This window comes from Mustelus asterias, chromosome 8 (assembly GCF_964213995.1).
Source record: "Mustelus asterias chromosome 8, sMusAst1.hap1.1, whole genome shotgun sequence".
Taxonomy (NCBI): domain Eukaryota; kingdom Metazoa; phylum Chordata; class Chondrichthyes; order Carcharhiniformes; family Triakidae; genus Mustelus; species Mustelus asterias.
In genome coordinates this window covers 67,597,044-67,619,633 of record NC_135808.1, presented here as the reverse complement: position 1 = coordinate 67,619,633, position 22,590 = coordinate 67,597,044, and the positions used below count along the sequence as shown (strand labels likewise).

Here is a 22,590-nt window from a genome sequence, read left to right as displayed (position 1 = left end):
AGAAATTCCTCCTCATTTCAGTCTTAAATTGGCACCTCTTTATTCTAAGACTATGCCCTCTGGTCCTAGACTCTCCCATGAGGAGAAACATCCTCTCTGCATTTATCCTGTCAAGCCTCTTAAGAATCCTATATGTTTCAATGAGATCACCTCTCATTCTTCTAAATTCCAATGAGTAGAGATCCAGCCTGTTTAATCTTTCCTCAGAAGTCAATCCCTCCATACTGGGAACATCATACTGAACCTTCTCTGAACTGCCTCCAATGAAATAATATTTTTACTTAAATAAGGGGACAAAAACTGCTCACAGTGCTCCAGATCTGATCTCACCAATACCTTGTACAGTTGCAGCAAGACTTCCCTACTCTTACACTCCAACTTTCATGAAATAAGGGCCAACATTCCATTAGCCTTGCTGATTACCTGCTGCACCTGTGTGCTAGCTTCCTGAATTTCATGCACAAGTACCCATAAGTCCCTTCATGTTGCAGCTTTCTGCAGTTTTTCTCCATTTAAATAATACTCTGTTCTTTTGTTCTTCCTTCCAAAGTGAACAACTTCACGTTTTCCCACATCATACTCCACTTGCCAACTTTCTTCCCCACTTACTTAACCTATCAGTATCTCTTTGTAAACTGTATCCCTCTCGCAACTTGCTTTTCCACCTATTTTTGTATCATCTACAAATTTGGCTATAGTACATTCACTTCCAGCGTGAAATGCAGAATCCCCACTCTAATAATAAATCCTTCAAATTATCCTTTTAATTTAACATAAATGCAGCGTGCCAATATGTTACAATTCATTGACAATGGAGCATAGATTTGGAAGCACCAATTCTTTTATTGAGATTGAGACAGTTTATGAATTCAGCAGTTTGAGATTGTGGATTCTGCAGAGTGACATTTTGAATTCTGCAGAGATAGATTGAGAATTCTGCAGTTTGAGATTGTGAATTGTGCAGTGTGAGATTGCGGATTTTGCAAGTATTTTTCTGAATGCCATGCCACAATGTGCGATTGTGGATTGTGCAGTGTGAGATTGCGAATTCTACAGAGCGAGATAGTGAATTCTGCTCAGTGAAATTGTGAATTCTAGAGTGAGATTGTGGACTCTGCAGTTTGAGAATTCTGATACTCAAATTCATTTTTTAATAGTATAGCATCTCATCATACCAAGATTCTGAAAGCATATGCCACAGCAAATTGCTTTTGAAGCGTAGTAACTGTCACACTATCATGTATGTTATAAATGATTGCAATTTAAGTTAAATAGTAAATAGCATAGCAACGCTAAATGCAGAACACTAAATCGAGGTACATTTTGATAAAAGAACGTGGGACATAGGTTCAATTGGGGAATGGCAACTCTAGAGCAGATGTCTGGAACACGGGGCGAATTTTACCACTCCGCCTGCCACGGGAATCGGAGTGGGCGAGGGATGGACCATAGAAAGGTCCGTTGGCCTCAGGTGGGATTTTCCGGTTTCAGGGTGAGCGAGGCTGGAAAATCATGTAATATTCGTGTAATATTCATGTAATATGTCAACCCACTGGGCAGGATTTTCTGGTCCCACCAAAGGTGGGCATCATCATGGGTGCGGTGGGAAAATTTGGAGAACTATTGGCCCTCTTCCCATTTTCCTGTCCCATCCCCGATGATGCCCACTGCTGGCGGGACTGGAAAATCCCAGCCATGGTCTTTTCTTCTACCCAGGCTGGTGATAGCAAAGGACTTTTAACCAGCTAAGTGACAAAAAACTGCTCTGGGGGGGCAGAAGTGGGCAGTAGTTTTGTACATTTTTCCAGATGGCTGATTAGGTCATGTGTTGCCAGGCCTTCATAACTTAAATTCACTTTGCACCCAATGTCTTGACTCTACTTCTCACTCCCTTGTTTATTTTTGGTCTTGCTTGGTCTTGCACTCCTTGCTACTAGCTAAGATATCTTTCCTCTCTCCCCACTTTAGGGAGCTTGCCCCTCCCTGGATTCCTACCCCATCCTATCACTATTCCACCTCAATCCTTTTCCCCTGCTGCCATGATGGACATAAAAAACCCTAGACTGCACTCTGTGGCTCTCTCAGGATTGTGTCTTGCCAATACCAGTAACCCCAATCGTTGCACTGTCTTCTCTTGCTGACATTCTCCCACTGCATGTTCTGAGGGCCACCCTCACCACCACCCTCCTGAGTCTGCTGACAGATTAACAATCACTGCTCTCTTTGAATTTCCCTTCAGAATTACTCATGGACAAGACTGTTTCCTCCACCTCCTGATTGTGATAACACATGTTGACATCCCGGCTCATGGATGTTGATCACTTGTCCCTGAAGACAAACTTCGAAGCACTGTGTGAATTTTCTTCAGTTGGCAGCCATGCCCAGAGTATCACAGCCAAAGGAAGTTTTCCAGACATTTTCTTAATAGTCTATGTACAATGCATGAGAAAAACAAATGTTCCATAGTGGAATCAGCCATTAAGCCAATTTAACAATTGACTTGCAGAATAAAATGTTTATTCGCAGCCGTTTAGTTTAATATTTTTTTATTCGTTCAGGAATGTGGGTGTCGCTGATGGCATTTATAGCCCATCCCTAACTGCCCCTTGAACTGGATTGCTTGCTAGGCCATTTCTGAGGTGAATCAGATGGACTTTTACAATAATCGACAATGAGTTCATGGTCATCATTAGACTTTTAATTCCAGATTTTTATTAAATTCAAATTTCAAGGTTCGAGTAATTTGAGGCAGGACATGGCAAGTGCTGCTGCATGCATGGGACCAAGTGGTGACTTTGAATCGCTAGTTCTGAAAGCTTTCCACCAGAGGATTTTTCTTGCCTCTTATCTGAGTAATTGTAGACTCATTTGTAGACTGTTTGATTGCTACGATTAGTCAACAACTCCAATATCATATCCAGCCACCACCAGGTTGGTAGGAGGTCAACTTGATATCTGGGAATTCCAATGCTACTGTCCATTTATTGCCAAGTCTACAGGCAGTTGCCACAACATATTCATTCCCCTGGCTGCCCAAACTGGATCTGAGAATTCAAACATGAATGCTTGGTCTGTCACTCAATGATCTACATGGGGTGCAATGGGAGATCAAATCTAATATTTACTGGGATGCCTCGCCATGTGGTCTGAAAGGGAATTGTGAGCACACCACAGACTGCAATTGTTGGGCAGATTAGTGAGCTCAAAACCACAATCTTCAACGATTGCAGTTTGTAGAGAGCATCTCAAACCTGCCTTGCTTCAATTCATCCTCTCTTATTCAAAATACACCACCATACTGGACTATTCAGCGCCGGCTATAAATAAAATGGCCATAAAAATGCAATCAAGACAAGAATAATAGATAGGGTGATTAGGCAGTAATATGAAATCAAGGAGATTTCTATAATGCCAGAAATCACAAAGGTAGAGTTGGAGTGATTTGTAAGCAGAATTCGACTCCTGATATTAAACTGTCACCCAGAAGTCCCTTGCTGATATCGGTTCCAGCTGGAATTTATTTGCTTTCAGTTTTATGCGAGGTATATTCTGCTGCTCCAGATGTCATGCATTGATTTAACCCACATTTAAAACAAACCCAAAAGCCTGAAATGTGAAACATCACTATAGCAGCGCTGCTTGAACAGGATTAACTCTAGAGCAGAAACACATTGAAGGAATTCTGAACTCTCTGTCACCTCCTTTCGAAAAAAAAGATTTTAGTTTGAACGCAGTAATCATGAAAATCCTCTGATATTCCTCAATAAGCTAATGAGATATTACAGTCATAAAATATCTATTCGTCATATTAAAAATACATTTAAATAGCCTGCGATATAAAATTGCTCCCCTGACTTCCTCCTCTCCTCATTCTTTTCCTTCCATTATTCGTTCCCATAATCAACAGCTCCTATTTTATCCTATTTCACCCTTTATCTTGCACCTACTTTGCTTTACGCATTCAAAACTGTTTGCTGATAGGCCAAAAACGAGTTCTGAAGCCTGTATTATTTTGCCAGGTTGACGGGAGATTAATGCAGGCTGTCCTCATTCTGTCAGCTGAATGACAAGTTCAAAGTTCGTGTCCGTTTTGAGCTGACGTTGCAGGCAAAGCATTCGACAAAATAACTTTTCACTATCCATCTAGGAGACTGCGGTGTGATCAATGGGAGGTCATTAGTCCGACTAATGGCAGCTGAACACAAAGAATTTCCTTCCTAGTCTATCATAAACCAACACTGTTTCAGATTAAAGGACAATTTCTTCCCTCATCCATACCATTGTGCAGAAGCGGACAGCATTTACCAACTCACGGCACACTGAAGCCCTTGAGTCAGGGGAACTTCACTGCATGGGTTACATGTGATGCTATCACAACACAGAATAGACAATTCTTCTGGGTCTTAACCTGCCAAAAGCAATGATAATTCAAGCTCCCTTCAAATCAATAGCCAACCGATTTTTGTTATGGTGGGGATCTCTGCTGCCATGAGTGGCTAATTTTGCTTTGTGGCAGGGAAGAGACCCAGAATCCCCTGGATGTGATCTCTGTCCCTCTCTCTTGCGTATCTTCACACCCAGACAATGTTTCTTTAACCTGTAAGGGAATAGTGGGGGAAGTAGCAGAAGGGTTTCCGAGCTGATTATAAACCCGTTGAATTGCATTAAACTCTCCTGCCCTGGGCAACAAGTCCTGGCGTCGGATTTGAAACCGGAGCTTCTGGTCCAGAGGTAGGAATGTTATCACAGTGCCACAAGGCCTCCTGGATGTGAAGACATCACATGATAAAGGTGTGATGTTCGTGTGTATCCAAAACAAAATTAAAACGATTTGCCAATCATTTTTTTCTCAAAGACAGGACCCAAAATGTCGAATGAATCTACCTAAAGCTGATAGCACGGTAGTGGACCTGTTGCCTCCACATTTTGGAAGAACGCAGGACCTTTCTGTGCTGGACAGTGCTTTTTTAAAAAAAAATACTTCTCATGCGACATGGGACAGGTCTGGATTTAGGGGTGCAAAATCTTTCCAAGCTGTCAAATTCTCACCTGCACTGGAAATAGTGCTTGCAGTAATTAGTTTTCAGAGAGATGTGCAATCGAGAGTTATAAAAGCTTTCAAATATCCGCCATTAGTGTTCAAGTGACCGCCAAGGTTATTCCCAAAGTGACTATGACAAGTGAACAAGCATCAATCAGGTACAGACACTCCACTCCTGTCTGTTGCTAACCAACAAAATATATAATTGGCAAGTAAAGTGCTGGTGTGGCCAACGGATAGGATGGAATGTTTGCCGTTACAGCGATTGTGACTACAGTACACAAGTGACCACTTTATTGATGGTTCAAAGGCTTCACTATAAAGAGGCATTACCTACACTGATCAGTTTGGCTAATTGTCTATAATTTTTTCTCTGCAGCCATCTTCAAATATTTCTAAGCTTCTATCATTTCTCAAAGTTTAAAGAATATGAGGATGCTTCAATTTCATTTATTTAAACTTAGGAAACTAGATATTTAAAGAAGCAAGGTACAGGTTGATTTTTAAAAGAGATTGCATTACCGTCACTTTAAATCAACAGGATTATGTCAGGACTGAAAATCCCTCACTGTTATTTACAGGTGACAGCTCTGTCTGGCTGACCATTGGAAAATGCATCACATTTAGATTTCTCTCGGAAATAGAAAGAGTGGCTTTTACACCGCAATTTCATCATCAAAGCAATCCCCCAACTCCTGCCTCTTCAGCACAGTCATTAACCGAACTGACTCTTCGTTTACCCAGCAGTCCCTCTCCTCACTCTCATCTGTATTAGACTCGTACTCGGAGGCTATTCCTGACTCTCGGAATTTGATCAGCTCCAGGCTGCCCATGAACTCTTCACAGGACCGCGATTCATTGTGCAGGAAGTGGAAGCACTCCAGTTTTAGCAGACAGTCATCCATACCTAGCGGACTTCCCAGGGGAAGAGGGAGGTCCGATCCATCGCACAGGGACGGCAAGCAGATGTCCTCGGGTTTGGGTGTTGTGGGGTCGCACAGAACTGGCGGCACGGTCGATCGGTAGGTGATCTCCAACAGACTGTCCTGCGAGCCTGCTGAAAGAGCAAGGAAAAGAGAAACCATGTCAAGGCGGCTGCTCACCACACCCCTTTACCCTGAAGTCTCGGTTTCCACGGCCAGTTCTTCAGTGAGGGTTATGGGGTGGAGGACAAGGGGGCGACCCAATCTAATGCAGCCATCTTGAATTTGGAAACTATAGTTGGTGCCAAGTCTTATTCACCCATTCTTTCAAATATCCACCATTAGTGTTCAAGTGACTGCCAAGGTTATTCCCAAAGTGACTATGACAAGTGAACAAGCATCAATCAGATACACACACTCCACTCTTGCCCGTGCGAACCAACCAAATATACAATTGGCAAGCAAAGTGCTGGTGTGGCCAGCGGATAGGATGGAATGTTGGCCATTACAGCAATTGTGACTACAGTACACAAGTGACCACTTTATTGATGGCTCGAAAGTTTCAGTATAAAGAGGCATTACCTACACTGACTGAATTGGCTAATTGTCTATAATTGTATCTCTGCAGCCACCTTCAAGAACTTCTAAGCTTCTATCATTTCTCAAAGTTTAAAGAGTATGAAGATGCTTCAATTTATTTTATTTAAACTTAGGAGGGGGCTGCAGTAAGGATCTGGTGGTGTCCAATGCTTTGTTTGTAAGAGTCAGCCTGAGACAACCACTGACTTAAAAAGATCTACAAACCTGAGGTAGTGCTGACACTTTGTTTGGATATGTGTCTGAATGAACTGTCAGATCATCAGGACAGGTTTAAGACTGTTACAAAGAATGATTTTGATGAAAGATCATAAATCTGTAAAGTTATTCATTTCTCTCTCCACACCCCAGTGAGAGTCTGTGTGTGTGTGGAACCCATACCCCAGTGAGAGTCAGTGTGTGTGGAACCCATACCCCAGTGAGAGTCAGTGTGTGTGGAACCTGTACCCCAATGAGAATCAGTTGTGTGGGACCCGTACCCCAGTGAGAGTCAGTGTGTGTGTGGGACTCGTACTCCAGTGAGAGTCAGTGAGTGTGGAACATGTACCCCAGTGAGAATCAGTGTGGGTTAGCTAAGGGGTTTTAAAAAAAAGGGCGGCATGAACAAGTTGGGCTGAAGGGCCTGTTTCCATGCTGTAAACCTCTATGACACTATGACTTGCTGAGTGCTTCTGACATCTTCCAATGAATGATTAACTTCACTTTCTTTATCTTTTTCCCTCTTTCTTGGAATATTTTAGTATAAACAAAGTGTACTGATGACTTCATGAGATCATATACCAGAAGAGAAATTACCTGACTTTGCCTATGATATGTTTAGACAAGAGTGCAGGATACAGAATTAGGGCTCCAATGTTATCACCCATCTCTAATCACACTTGGCAGAGTCTCAAAACCTACGCTCAAACTTACTTGGCAGGGAGAGTCAATGATCAGGCCGGTTGATTTCCCAGGCTTAGGTTAGAGTCATTGATTAGGGTAGCCAAAGAGGTTTAACCGAGGCGTCGCCTGATGCAATTTTTCAAAGCCATCTTGGCCTTTTGGCTAAGATGAAGAGTCAGACCAAGCCCAAGATGGGGTGCAATGCCTCACCTTGTAGCTTGGATCTTGTTGTCTCTGTTGTGGGGGCCATGAATTGGATTCAATTTGAATTTGTTTTTTTGGATGGAATAGAAATGAAAAAAAAACAAGGATGAAATAGGTTTATCAGTTGAAAAAATGTTACTTCTTAATTCATCCTCGAGACTGTGGGCATTGGAAAGGAAGCCATTCTTTGCCCATCCTTAATAGGCTTTGAGAAGGTGCTGGTTGGCCTATTCCTTGGACCACTGCAGCCTGTGATGTGAAAGTGCTCCCATAGTGCTGTTGGGTAGTGACTTCCGAGTGCCTCGATGATAGGATTAGTTCAATTATCTGTCCTCACTTCTGTTCCATCATACTGGGGTTCAAAGTTACTCCAAGCTACTGCTTAATGTTATCTTGGCACAATTCTTCCCACAGAAAATCATCACACAACAGTAGATAAAGATAGCAAGACAAACAGAAACAGTCAAAGCAAATTCTATCTGCATATAAAGGTTTGATGTTTTTTAAAGAGAGATATTGATCAGTACACATTCTCTCAAGCTTCATAGCTGAACAGGAAACTATTCAGCCTTTAATTATTGCAGTTAACAAACACTTCAAAGGCATTAGAACATTGGGGAAGCTGTAAGATAACATATTGTATAGGGTAAAATGGAACTGTACATTGATAATCAGACCTTAATAGATATAAAATTAATGCAATTCCATCACAATAAATGCATTCTTTTACAAAGGACAAAAAGTTTTACTTTGGCATTCTTTGAGGATGATAGCAGTGATCCTGCAGAACAATGAAAGCTGCAACACAACACAACAGGGCGCCACGGTGGCACAGTGGTTAGCACTGATGCCTCACAGCTCTAGGGACCTGGGTTCGATTCCGGCCTTGGGTGACTGTCTGTGTGGAGGTTGCACGTTCTCCCTGTGTCTGTGTGGGTTTCTTCTGGTTGCTCCGGTTTCCACCCACACTCAAAAGATGTGCACGTTAGGTGGATTGGCCATGTTAAATTGCCCCTTAAGCATCCCAAAACATGTAGGTTAGATGAATTAGCCATGGGAAATGTGAGAGGTTCCGAGGATAGGGCAAGGGAGAAGGATATTCTGTCAGAGAGTCAGTGCAGACATGATGGGCCAAATGGCCTCTTCTGCACTGATGGGATTCTATGATAATTCAAAATTTGGGATGGAATTTTCCTGACCTGCCCACCATGGGGGTATCATAGTGGGCGGGACAGGACCATGCAAAGGTCTTTTGACCTCGGGTGGGAATTTCTGGTCTTGAGGTAAGCGTAGCTGGAAAATCCCATCCACGGTGTCCCAAAACTGGTCCGGTCAGATTTCGGATCCTGTCAGATTTCAGGTTGGGCGGTTCGGGCTGTGGGCAATTCGGGCCAAGCTAGGTTAGGTGAGGTCAAGGGTCACTCAGTCAGCAGGAATACACCGGGGTGGGAAGCAGCGAAGAGGGTGACACACACACCACCGCCAATTATGCAGCATCTAGCTGAATTGTCCAGGAAAGTCTTTTTATATTTGACTCAATAAATATTGATTCATGGCACATTTAAAAAATGTTTGGTTTTAAGATAACCTCGGTTTTTGGAACACCTGGATTTGAGGCAATGGACCTTGTGCAGGCTTTTTAAAAACAAAATCTTTCTCCAGGCTCAGCAATCATAGAATCACTACAGTAAGGAAGAAGGCCATTCGGCCCATTGAGTCTGCACCGACCACAATCCCACCCAGGCTCTATTCCCATATCCCCACTCACCTTGCTAATCCCCCTGACACCAAGGGGCAATTTATCATGGCCAATCAACCTAACCCGCGCATCTTTGGACTGTGGGAGGAAACCGGAGCACCCGGAGGAAACCCACGCAGACACGGGGAGAATGTACAAACTCCACATAGACAGTGACCCAAGCGGGGAATCAAACCCGGGTCTCTGGCACTGTGAGGCAGCAGTGCTAACCACTGTGCCACCATGCCGCCCAATGTTTATGCTCGCAGATTCCCAAAGTATTACAAACGTGATGTAAATGTTTGGCTGCAAACATGACGAAGCTTTAGAGGACTAAGCGCTCAAAGGATCAATTATTAACTTGTGCCCCATTAAATAATCAGAGCTTGCACGATTACTTGGCACCACAAACTCCTGAAGAGCTACATTTTGAGACCTAATCGCTTTCTGATGTCAGTCAGCTGCTAATAACACCGCAGCAGCTGCCAGAGCTGGAATATTTATTGTAGGCTGGATAAAAAAAAGTTACTGGTATTTCCTTACTTGAACTGTGGCCAGCTAGTTTGAGCTCCAGCTCCTGCACTTGCTTGACGAGCAGCGATATGTGTTTGAGTAGGTCCTTGTTCTGGAGCAGCAGCTGATGGACACGAGCCTGGGCCTCAATCCGAGCGGCTGCCTCTGCCGCCAACTGATCCTTCAGTAAGTGGACCTGTCCCAGCACAGAAAGGACAGAATTAGACCCCACATTTCGGACCCATTGTGGCTGGAGCACTCATCTGAACACTGAGTGCCACCAAGTCTGCATATGACAAACGCCCAGTGCTTACTTCAATGTAGAATTTTACATTTTTCACTGATTGAGATTTATAAAGAACAATACAGCACAAGAACAGGCCCTTCAGCCTACCAAGCCTGCGCTGATACGCGGTTTCTATCCCTCTGTTCGCCTCCCATTCATGTATCTATCAAGGTACACCTTGAATGTTGCCAATGTGCCTGCTTCCACAACCCCCACTGGCAGTGCATTCCAGGCACCCACCACCAGTTGTGTGAAAATCTTTCCCCGCATGTCTCCCCTAAACTTACCACCTCTCATCTTAAACCTGTGCCCTCTTGTAGCCAGCCCTTCCACCCTGGGAAAAAGTCTCTGACTATCCACCCTGCCTATGCCTCTCATAATTTTGTAGACTTCTATCAGGTCACCCCCTCAGCCTCCGTCTTTTTAGTGAAAACAATCCGAGTTTCTCCAACCTCTCCTCATACCTAAAACCCTCCAGACCAGGCATCATCTTGGTAAACCTTCTTTGCACCCTCTCCAAAGCATCCACGTCCTTCTGGTGGTGCGGCGACCAGAACTGCACGAAATATTCCAAATGCGGCATAACTGAAGTTTTATACAGTTTGATTGTTGTATTGAAATATCATCACAGATTGAGCTACAGCAGGCACACAGCCAAAGAGGTGAGAAATAGGGAGAAATATTGGACAGTAAAAGAAATCAGCCAATTGTATGGGGGTGGGGGGAGCGAAATTGGGCATGAGAACTGAGTGAAATGATTCAAAGCTTTAGAAGCCATGACCCATTGTTTATTAGGAATCAACTCAGTTAGTAAAGTGTTATCATTGCCAAATAGAATGTGACAGGGCATTTGTGACAATTTGATTGTAGCATTCCTAAAGGAAAGGGACAGGCACCTATTGTGGCACTTTTGGGGGTCACATCAAAACCCTTTTACATACCCCCATGGTATACAATAACATTTGCAGAGGTCCCATGGTCAGATGTATCGAAGTTAGAATGTCCTATAATCATACTGGCAGCATTGCTTCCATCCCCGTTTCTGGCAGGCGGGAATGACGGAGGGGGCGGTGAAACGAGTGTCTTTTACGCCAGCGGGGATATCCCTGTTCGATTGTCCCCGACTCTCTGGCAGTGACGTAACGGCCCATTTGAATTCAGTTAAATATAATGAGTGGGCCTCCCTGCTGGGAAATTTCCTCACCTACCAAAGTCGGGGTTCCCAATAGATTTATACAAATGGGGAACTGGCAAACAGAACCTGTGGGGGGTGCACAGCTAAATACAGCCCCAGGGGAGAGGATCATGCCCAGGAAATTCCCTGGCACTGCCAGGAGCCATGGGGCTGTGCCAGGGCGGCTTCCATTGGGAAGGTTCAGGATGGAGGGGAGGGTTCCTATCTGTTTTATCCATTTTAAATCCTTTTAAAAGGGCTGCCTAATCTGTCAGGAGCCGAGGTTGCTGGTGGAATGGGCATGTTCATCGCCCACCTGCCAGCATGACATCATGGGACCTACCTCCAGGATTGTTTCCCCAGCAATTTAGTGGAAAAATCCAGCAGCGCAGTCAGCCGACTACACTCCGCCCTATGTAACATACATATTTCAGGTTCAGGATTGTGGTGAACCATCGTTGGTTACCACTGTGGGGTTATTCTAATGTTGCTGTTGAGCTAGGGTGTTCACACTGTGGGGTTGTTATAATGTTGTTGTTGGGCTAGGGTGTTTGCACTGTGGGATTAATACACCTGTGGTGGTTGCTGTTGTGGCACATCCCAGTCGGGCCCCGCCCCCTGGGAGAGGTATAAGACCCTCTGCTCGGGCGGGACCCCTCCAGTCTGGAATGGTGTACTCGTGTTTAAATAGTTCCATTGTTAGACAATAAAAGCCTTCAATTACAGAAGCCTTGTGTCTCGTGCTCGATTGTCACGCATCAAGGATGGCTTGTGACGTGGAGATGGTGGTTTTTCCACATCTTGCACTATTCCACCGTGATTCAGGTCAGGGCTACATCAGTGATCCCACAGCACTATTTCAAAGAAAAGCTGTAAACATTCCCCATTGTCCTGGCCAGTAACTACCACTCAATCCCTTTGTGTGAGAGCCTGATATGTACAAACGTTTCCTACTCCATCACAGTGGATTCGCTTCATAAATTCTGCACTGGAAAACGCTTTGGGATGTCCTGGTGTGCAATGCAAATGCAAGCTCTCTTTTCTAACTTGCTTTGATATTTTTTAAAATGCTCAGAGTTTAATTACAGGATACAATCAGACAGGCCTTCTGGAACAAACCAATATCCGTTCCTCTCTGAAGGAGAGTCATGCGGACTCAAAACGTGAACTCCGTTTCTCTCTCCACAAATGCTGCCAGACCGGCTGAGATTTCCCATCATTTTCTGGTTTTAGTTTAGATTTCCAGCACCTATTTTAATATCAGTTGAGTCCTGCTCAGGGGATACGTGTGTGCAGGCTGGGTTCAGCAGTGATATCCCTCAAGGCTCACCCATAAACCCATGTGGGTGGCTAGCACACAAATATATCCCAGTGGATGTGGGCACCCTCAGATAGGAAGGAAGAAAAATGGACACAATTGGGACAGAAAAGTATTAAACACTCCCCCACTCCATGTATTGTAGCCTTACTGCCTTGTTTTTTTATATATATCTTTGTCACAATTGATTACATTCTTTTAACCTTTCATCATAGCTCATTAATTTAAAATGCCAACGTGAATATATTTGCCTCAAACAGTACATTTTTTGCTGCTGGACAGTTTACTAATGAAATACAGCAATTATCCTACTACAAACATGATAATTAACTACTTGTTCTGTCAATTAATTACTAATCCTTTAATATATCCGTGCAGCTTTCTGCTAATGCAAAGGATATCACAGCATTTTCACACAGAATTTACTGGAGCTTATTAATGAACGAGGGATGAGTGGGGGAATTGGGTGGGAGTGGGGGGTGGAGAGTGGGGGGGGGGGGTGCTGTGACATGCTAGAGGTTGTTACCAGCGCTAATACCACATGTATTAGTCTGTCACTTGCCATGGTGACCATGTGGTTTGTCCCCCTCTGGCTCAGAGCCTTACACTTGGCCAGACTCTCAGCCACTGTACAGAGATCCTCGCATAATATACTCAACCACATTCACAACTCCCAGGACTTTTGCTCTGAGCACCGAGAACATATGGAATACAGCAAATAGGCGATTATTCAGTAGCAGCAGCATTTTATCTTTTGTTTTCTTTGGCAGATTTTGGAGAAAACACTCAAATTAAATACATGTGCTTGAGGCTCCAAAGTCAATAAAGTTCCCCATTTCAGCAGTACTGCCATACAATGGCTACAATCACTGGCATATGCAATTATAAATTTGCTTTGAACTATCCATGCAAACTGCAGCTGGAAGACAAATTCCAATTTGGCATCACAAACATCCCTTGACTCATTATGTGTGATGAGAGTTTCTTTTTAATTGGTGAAAATGTTGAAAAGGAGTTGGCGTCTTTATTATCATAGCATCCCTACAGTGCAGAAGGAAGCCCATTGGGTCTGCACCGACCCTCCAACAGAACACCTCACCCAGGCCCCGTCCCCAGAATCTCGCGTGTTTCCTCCACTAATCCCCCTAGGGACACTAAAGCGATTTAACATGGCCAATCCACCAAATCTGCACATTTTTGGACTATGGGAGGAAACTGCAGCACTCAGAGGAAACCCACGCAGACACAGGGAGAACATGCAAACTCCACAGTCACTCGAGGCCGGAATTGAACCCGGGTCCCTGGCACTATGAGGCAGTAGTGCTAAACACTGTGCCACCATGCCACCCATCATACCACAAGTTTTCAAACTGGGCTTCTCAGGCAGTGAAGCCTGTGAGTTCATCAGACTTTTCTGCCAATTTGTTGAATGAGTAGCACATTATTTCTGTTGTTGTATACTGGTAAATAAGCATTTTGTGCAATGATAGCACTGTTTTCCTTTAGGGGTCAGACTGTAGATTACAGGAAAGGTCAATAAATACTGTGATAGGAAGAAAGAAATGTGCTAAACCCTCAGCTGAATGGGGCATTAACCAGTTAGGCAGTTACGAGGTAAAGAGTTGTTGCCTCTCAGCATATATTTGCAGATGTGATTTTGCCAGTCACGTACACAGAACCCCAGACCAATTTAGGACTGCATACAAGTGGGACTCACCTCCTGCCCATCCATTACCCAACATGCAATCTTTAGGTATGAAGACATACTTGGCTTTGAAGTGATGATAATCAAAGGCTTGTACACAAACTGCTGAACACAGGGCATTAATTTAGATACACCTCCAAGTATAGAGGTGGGTGACTTGCTGACGGTTTGAGTCGGTAAACAGCTTTGCATGCTTTCAAGAATCAAGTCTCTAATTCCCCAGGTAGCAGCAGCAACAGATTGCGGTCACTGGAGATGAAGATTTGGATGACCCTAAAACAGTTTGTGCTGGCAATATCCACCAGTAAGAAGTTTAACAACACCAGGTTAAAGTCCAACAGGTTTATTTGGTAGCAAAAGCCACACAAGCTTTCGAGGCTCTGAGCCCCTTCTTCAGGTGAGTGGGAATTCTGTTCACAAACAGAACTTATAAGACACAGACTCAATTTACATGAATAATGGTTGGAATGCGAATACTTACAACTAATCCAGTCTTTAAGAAACAAAACAATGGGAGTGGAGAGAGCATCAAGACAGGCTAAAAAGATGTGTATTGTCTCCAGACAAGACAGCCAGTGAAACTCTGCAGGTCCACGCAACTGTGGGAGTTACAAATAGTGTGACATAAATTCTGATTCTAGGATCGCATGATAAAGACTCAGGAGGAAAAAAGCAGAAATATTTATGTGAAATAGTGTGACATAAACCCAATATCCCGGTTGAGGCCGTCCTTGTGTGTGCGGAACCTGGCTATCAGTTTCTGCTCCGCGACTCTGCGCTGTCGCGGAGTCGCGGAGCAGAAACTGATAGCCAGGTTCCGCACACACAAGGACGGCCTCAACCGGGATATTGGGTTTATGTCACACTATTTCACATAAATATTTCTGCTTTTTTCCTCCTGAGTCTTTATCATGCGATCCTAGAATCAGAATTTATGTCACACTATTTGTAACTCCCACAGTTGCGTGGACCTGCAGAGTTTCACTGGCTGTCTTGTCTGGAGACAATACACATCTTTTTAGCCTGTCTTGATGCTCTCTCCACTCCCATTGTTTTGTTTCTTAAAGACTGGATTAGTTGTAAGTATTCGCATTCCAACCATTATTCATGTAAATTGAGTCTGTGTCTTATAAGTTCTGTTTGTGAACAGAATTCCCACTCACCTGAAGAAGGGGCTCAGAGCCTCGAAAGCTTGTGTGGCTTTTGCTACCAAATAAACCTGTTGGACTTTAACCTGGTGTTGTTAAACTTCTTACTGTGTTTACCCCAGTCCAACGCCGGCATCTCCACATCATATCCACCAGGTCAGTCGAAGCCACAAGCCAGACACTATATAGGAAGCTGCTGTAAGTGAAACTGACCCCACACCTTGTCACACTGCAACTTTGACTGAGACCATTTTAATGGGTGAATGATCCAGAACATGTTTTCTTATTCCCTGTTTCTGATTACATTCAGGGCAGATAGCACCAGGGAATCAAACCTTTATGTTTTTGAATTGAAAAGCCCACACTTACACTGGTTAATCTTACATTAAGAATGGACTTTCAAAGCCCGGTTTGCTGACCCCACTGGCAAAGTGTTAAATTACCCCTTAGTATCAGGGGGATTAGCAGGGTAAATATGTGGGGGTAAGGGTTGGGCTTGGGTGGGATTGTGGTCAGTGCAGGCTTGATGAGCCGAATGGCCTGCTTCTGCAGTGTAGGGATTCTATGATTATTTTCAAAAATGAAAGCAAAAGGAATTTAAGGAATCCTTGTAACATGGGTAATGTATTGAGTAGCAGGAGAAAAAGAATAAGGATTGTTCTTTTATATAAAGTTTGTTTATACAAAATAAGGTTTGTTCTTTGCTTAGTGGAATGTGACAGGTGGTGTCCCTTAAAAATCCATACAACAGCACATCACTTGATGCTTAAAGTTTAGGAGCGCCAAACTCGAGGCATTTTTATTATTTGAAATCATGTACAGCTCATTAATAGGCACGGACTGTTATAGCCTGAACTCACTGAACTTGCACCCTTCAGTAAAGCCAACGAGGAAAATAATCTTTTTCTCTCCTATCAGCTTCCCAGGCCGACTTCAGAGCATAGCGCCAACCAACTGGTCTTTAGAAACAATCCTTTCATCATCCCAGTCAGGCACTGAAGTATAAATCACATCACGTAAGTGACAATGAGAGAATGCAGTTCCTGGGTAGCCTACATATGAGATACCAAGTCAGTGTAATGGAACATTTTCCACACACTGAGGTTTACATACCCACAGTGAGTGCCTTGCATTGTTAAAATGAATTGTGTCTCTGTACTTTATTCTCCACTTGGATTCATTCAGCCACTAAGGTGAGGGACCGGATAACTGCCAATGCCTGTGAGAGCATTGGTGCCCGTGGCACGAGAATGCCCGTGGCCAGGAAGAAACAGCGATTTGATTTGTCACTGGGATACAGTGAAAAATATTTTTTCTTGCGCACTATACAGACAAAACACACCATTCATAAAGTAGATAGGGGAAAAGATAAAGGAGAGGGTGCAGAATATAGTGTTACAGCTACAGGTAGGGTGAAGAGAAAGATCAGCTTAATATATGACAGGGCCATTCAAAAGTCTGATGACAGCAGGGAAGAAGCTGTTCTTGAGTCTGTCAGTACATGCTTTCAGACTTTTGTATCATTCAGAAACAGCAAGAAAATAACAAGAAAAGTTTAAATTAAAAAGTGAGCAATACAAAACATTCAAGCAATGTGGAAAGCAATCGTTATCAATTCAGCATTTATCATAGCAGTGCCTTTCAGTGCTTGTTGTCTCTAACCTAATTTATGCATCATAACGAGCAACTTGTCTGAATATATCACTGCAAGACTGCAGGAATAAACAGCAACAACACAGCAGGGAGACACACATTAAGCATTTTGGCAGCACTCTTAACACTGAGAAAATAAACCAATAAAAACTTGTATCATTTTAACAAAAAGTACAAACCACCCTTCACAATCGACAGAAAATAAAATAATGATCAGTCAGCTCAAATAAAATGTTACCTTTTTTTTAAATCCCCATTTAATTTGTCACACACCAAGTTTTTTTCTGAAGGCTGGTGATGCTTGCCTGAGGCAGATTGGACTGCATGCAAGGCCAATTCCTTGGATTCCACAAACTATCAGCATTTCACCCAAATCAACTGTTGTTACCCTAATCTGCATTTAATTCCTTAGCAAAGGGCTGCAACTAAAATTTCAGGCTGATTAAACAGGATCGATTCTTTGTGGCATTTTGTGGTTTTTGTTACGACAAATGAGTCCAGTGTAAATGGGGATGGTTTGTTTGTGTGTGTGTTTGTGCATGTGTGTACTGTGTGTGTTTGTGTTTGTGTGAGTGTGTTTGCATGTGTGTCTGTGTGTGTGAGTCAGGAAGAGGACAATGCGAGAGAGCAAGCAAGAACAGGAAATAGCACATGCAGGAGAGAGAGAGCATGTGAATAATAGAAAATATAAGAGAAACATCACGAGAAAACATATTTGCATTTCTGCAATACTTTACGGCATCTCTCACTGATGTCCAAAAGTCGTATAATTAGTTACTTCTGAAGTGTTACGTAGACAAATGATGAAAAGCATGAATGAGTAAGTACAGGGTTAATCTACATTGCTTTCTTGTTGGTCCACTAGTTGAAAATATTCTGTTTACATTAAACCACAGCAGAGGCAAAGGCACCAGTATCACAAGATGTCAAGCCAGCATATTAATTTGGAAACCTGCAGAAAGTCTACCTAGATGAACCATAAGAGTTGATGCTATGAGTTGAGAATGCTGAGGGTTGGCAGAATCAAAGCTGAGTTTTGTACAGTGGAACTAATGAAGCTCAATTGGAAAGTGAGGTTTGAAACTTGCAGGAAGCAAATTCGAGCTGTAAGGTTCATGACTCCATGGAGAAGGCAAAAAGTTAACACCCTCATTATTCAGCTTGTGATTGACATGTTCTCAGTAGGTGGGCAGGAAACCTTCAGAAAGATCTGGCTCGTGGAAACTAGACTGATCATGGTTGGACTCCAAAGTGTGATTGATGGCTGAGATTGTGTCTCCGTTTGGAGGGATTTGTTTCACCAGTTGATAGATGGAAGTCAGGAGGTCCTGGACAGGAAGCAGCAACAAGCTGGTCTGGAATCAGAGCCTGCTTTGGCACTCATTAGGATAGATAAGGAGATTAGCAGGGTAAATACATGAGGTTACGGGGATAGGGCGTGGGTGAGATTGTTGTCGGTACAGGCTCAATGGGCTGAATGGCCTCCTTCTGCACTGTAGAGATTCTATGAGAAGCTAAAGCCTGTGAATTGATATCAAAATAATATGACAACAGAGTAAAAGAAAACCAAAAAGATGCTGAATCAGGACAGATTTTTATTCTGTTAGCGAAGATCACATTCCTACCAAGGAGGGAATAGCGTGTTAGGAGATTTCCAGACTCAAGCTACCTTCCTTGATGGTGAAAATCCTTCATATGTTCTTGCTTTCATCCCAATATTTATCATCTAATGCATGTTTATCTGGTCCTGGGTTTGAAATATAAAGCCTGGCAAACTCTCTGAACTCATTCATTTATGTCATTGAACAATATGCATCATTTTGCCATTTATAATCTGAAATTCTAATTAGGTTGGTGTCTGATCAGCTTTTCCATGGGCAGACTTCACGTTAGTGGCACGTGTCCAGTTTAACCCCTTCATTGGAAATATTAGCATCAGTAGAAAGGTCCCCGAATGTTGTGATTTTCGCTCTGGGGCGTGAGTGAGGGATAGATTTGGGCCTGCCAAACCTGGAAGCAGAGTGCAGGTGGTCACAAGGGCTGTCAGGTTCCAAGGTGGTGTGCTTAGAAGGCCCCCGTTGGTTCCCTAGGGCTTTGGTCCAGTTGTATTAAAGGCTGTTGGTCCTCTAGCCCTCACACCCCACCCACTCCCCATGCCACCTCCATGTTCTCCATGCCAACTCATGCTCCACACCAACCCCAGTGATCCTTTATACCACCATGCCATTTGGAAACCTTTTGAAAGGTAAGTTCAAAACATCTTATCCATGCCCTTTCTGTGCCCCCTCTTTTGAACTCAATGCAAACTCATGCCTCCCACTCACTCCTCATGGCCCCTCATCCCCTCAATCATGGCTGAGTAAACACCCATTCACCCAGTATTTCATGATGTACAAAAAATGAGCTATGCAAAATGAGGCCATTTAGTTCCACTGAAGGAGTTCATACACCTGTCCTCATTTTGAATGATTTGCTGAGAGCCCACATTCATAAAAGGATCATCTCAGTAAGGGGTTCTGTTTTGATAACTGGAGAGAACTGTTGACTTTGCTTGATTGACATCTTTAAGTGGTGACAATATGCTATTTTCCTGTGATCTCTTTTGTCAATGTCTCAATGTTTATCTGTTGAGAGGTGTGAAGTGTTTGAAACGTCTGTTATTGATAACTGAGTGAGCTGAATCTTGTTTTTATTTCCAAAAGAAGATTTGGGTGGGTTTTTTTCTGAGCAGTTCCACACATGCCATTGCTACTGAATGGCTCATTCATCCTATACTTAGTATATACAGGGTGAATGGGCATGTAAGGGCAATGTATTAACATGGAGGGTATGAGGGGCCATGGAACTGGGTGGGGCGCATGAACTGGCAGTGAGTTGAAATGATGGGGCATAGAAGGGGCATGGGTAACATGTTTTGAGGGACCATGAGCCAACAGTCATTCAGAAACTGGCCCGACTCTATGGAAATTGTGGGGGGGGCTAGAGATGCCTACCCCAACAATGGAGTCGGCCAGATTAGGAGTACAAGGCATGGGCTTGTTACCCGCATCCTTATCCCATGCCGGTGAAAATTGGGGGAGCCAGGAAGGGGGACAGGAATCCTGGAACCAAATCCTGCCATTTTAAAATTGTTTTGACACCCAGGAAATCTGGGTCTAGATCTGATGATGGTCAGCTAGTCAGAAAGCAAATAGGGAGCTCTGAAAATCTGGCTTACTCCAGAGTTTAGGGCCCTGATGGTTAAAAAGAAGGCTGGCAACAGTAAATTGAAAAGAGGCCGGAACCTGAGGAACACAGATTTGGGAGCATTGCAAGGCTGCAGGAGATTACAAGGATAGGGGAGAATACTTGGAATATAGTGTTCGCACTTGGAATATAGTGTTCAATTCTGGTCGCCACACTACCAGAAAGATGTGGAGGCTTTGGAGAGGGTACAGAAAAGATTTACCAGGATGTTGCCTGGAATGGAGGGCATTAGCTATGAGGAGAGGTTGGAGAAATTTGATTTGTTCTCACTGGAACGACGGGGGTTGAGGGGCGACCTGATATAAGTCTACAAGATTATGAGGGGCATGAACAGAGTGGATAGTCAGAAGCTTTTTCCCAGGGTGGAAGAGTCAGTTACTAAGGGGCATAGGTTTAAGGTGCAAGGGGCAAGGTTTACAGGAGATGTACGAGGCAAGTTTTTTTACAGAGGGTGGTGGGTGCCTGGAACTCACTGCTAGGGGAGGTAGTGGAAGCAGGTACGATAGTGAGTTTTAAGGGGCGTCTGGGCAAATACATGAATAGGATGGGATTATCGGGAGGTTTAGTTCAGTCGGGCAGCATGGTCGGTGCAGGCTTGGAGGGCTGAAGGTCTTGTTCGTGTGCTGTAATTTTCTTCGTTCTTTGAGATGTGCAGCCTTTCCCGGCTTGGGTCACTGTCTGTGTGGAGTCTGCATGCTCTCGCTGTGTCTGCGTGGGTTTCCTCCGGGTGCTCTGGTTTCCTCCAACAGGCCGAAAGATGTGCTGATTAGGTGCATTGGCCATGCTAAATTCTCCCTCAGTACCTGAACATGCGCCAGAGTGTGGCGACTAAGGGATTTTCACAGTAACCTCATTGCAGTGTTAATGTAAGCCTACTTGTGACACTAATAAATAAACCTGAAACTTAAAGTGTGATCAAATATGACGATGGTAACTTGGAGCATAAATTGGAGGTAGGTACAAACCAGAACTCAGCGAGGAGAGCGAGGGAAGGACAAAAATCAGAGAGCAGAGAAAAGAAGATTCTTTAACTTGATGAGAGAATAAAAGGAATGATTGATTAATTATGTTCACAGGGTTATCTTGTTCTTCAATCTCTTGCATTTCATTCTTGGCAAAAAAAACACTATATGGAAAAAGGTTGTGAAATGTTTTGAACACTGCTATTAAAGCACCTGTACCATACAAGGAGATCCATTGAAATGTAACAAGCAAATGGGGAAGGATGGAGTTATCTTAATTATCATGCTTTCACACCAGGCAGCTCCTTTCTGTAACATGGAGTGCGACAACACCAATTCAATCAGCAGTAGGTTTTGAAAGAGCAGTTGTATAAATGAAGCATGCAAATTATAGCACAGAAAGAGGGCACTTGGTCAATCAAATTGCTGCTTCTCTCTAATTGAGCCGCCTACTCTCATCCCCCTTGCTCCCCGCGTCCACTCAAGCGAAGCTGGAATTATTGCAGCTCGAGAGCAGTTGTACTGGTAATCCTGTACAATCCTGTACACAGCTTCCACGCCACCAGGGCCTCGCGCGCTGGCTCTTCCTTACCTGAGCGACAGCCACCTGTGTCTGCTGCTGCTGCTGCTGTAGTTGCTGCTGAAGGAGCTGGATCTGATGGTGAACAGAGAGTGGGGTGCCCGCTGGCAGCTGGCTGGCTGAAGGAAGCAACATCTTAGGCGTGGCCATAAGAATGCTGGGGCTATCGTCATGGGGCTGAAAGAAACGGAGGGGGGGGAAGAAAAGCACATGAGAATTCATGTCGAGAGCAGAGGGATTCTTTTTAGTTTTCTCACTTCTGTCATTTTACATTTGCCAGATGGCAATTTTTGGAATTTTCCCTTTCTTTTTATTAGTACTGCCTTTTTATTAATTCCGACCTTACCATTTCATGAAGTTGATCATTGCAGAAGTGCGCCTACATGTGAGGGATCAGTGATGAAGTAGCCAAGGGCATTAGCATTTTAATCACTGCCCTTCATTTCCAGATTCATTAATGTTATTCCTGAGAGCAAGGCTGAATGAGCTGAATCGTGTTAAGGCAGTAACGTTAAGTTTCAATGCAGACTCCTACTAGAATATACTGGGAAAATGTTAAAGGGATATCATTGTCAAAAATACTCTCAAGTTTGTTTGTAAAACAGCGGGCAAGATGTCAT

General features: G+C 43.6%; 1 protein-coding gene across 6 annotated transcripts in view; it reads right to left on the bottom strand.

Moving 5' to 3' along the window:
- nos1apa (nitric oxide synthase 1 (neuronal) adaptor protein a) overlaps positions 1–22,590 on the bottom strand; it is a 394,570-nt gene that overhangs the window by 35,196 nt on the left and 336,784 nt on the right. For 3 of the 6 annotated variants that reach the window (XM_078218123.1, XM_078218126.1, XM_078218129.1), the window contains 3 exons: positions 21,983–22,147; positions 9,929–10,094; positions 5,949–6,098 (listed from right to left, as the gene is read on the bottom strand). In XM_078218123.1, the coding sequence (XP_078074249.1) occupies positions 5,949–6,098; positions 9,929–10,094; positions 21,983–22,147 (481 nt within the window). Of the gene's footprint in view, positions 1–5,697; positions 6,099–9,928; positions 10,095–21,982; positions 22,148–22,590 lie in introns of those variants that run through there. The other 3 variants (XM_078218127.1, XM_078218128.1, XM_078218124.1) reach the window with 2 other exon arrangements.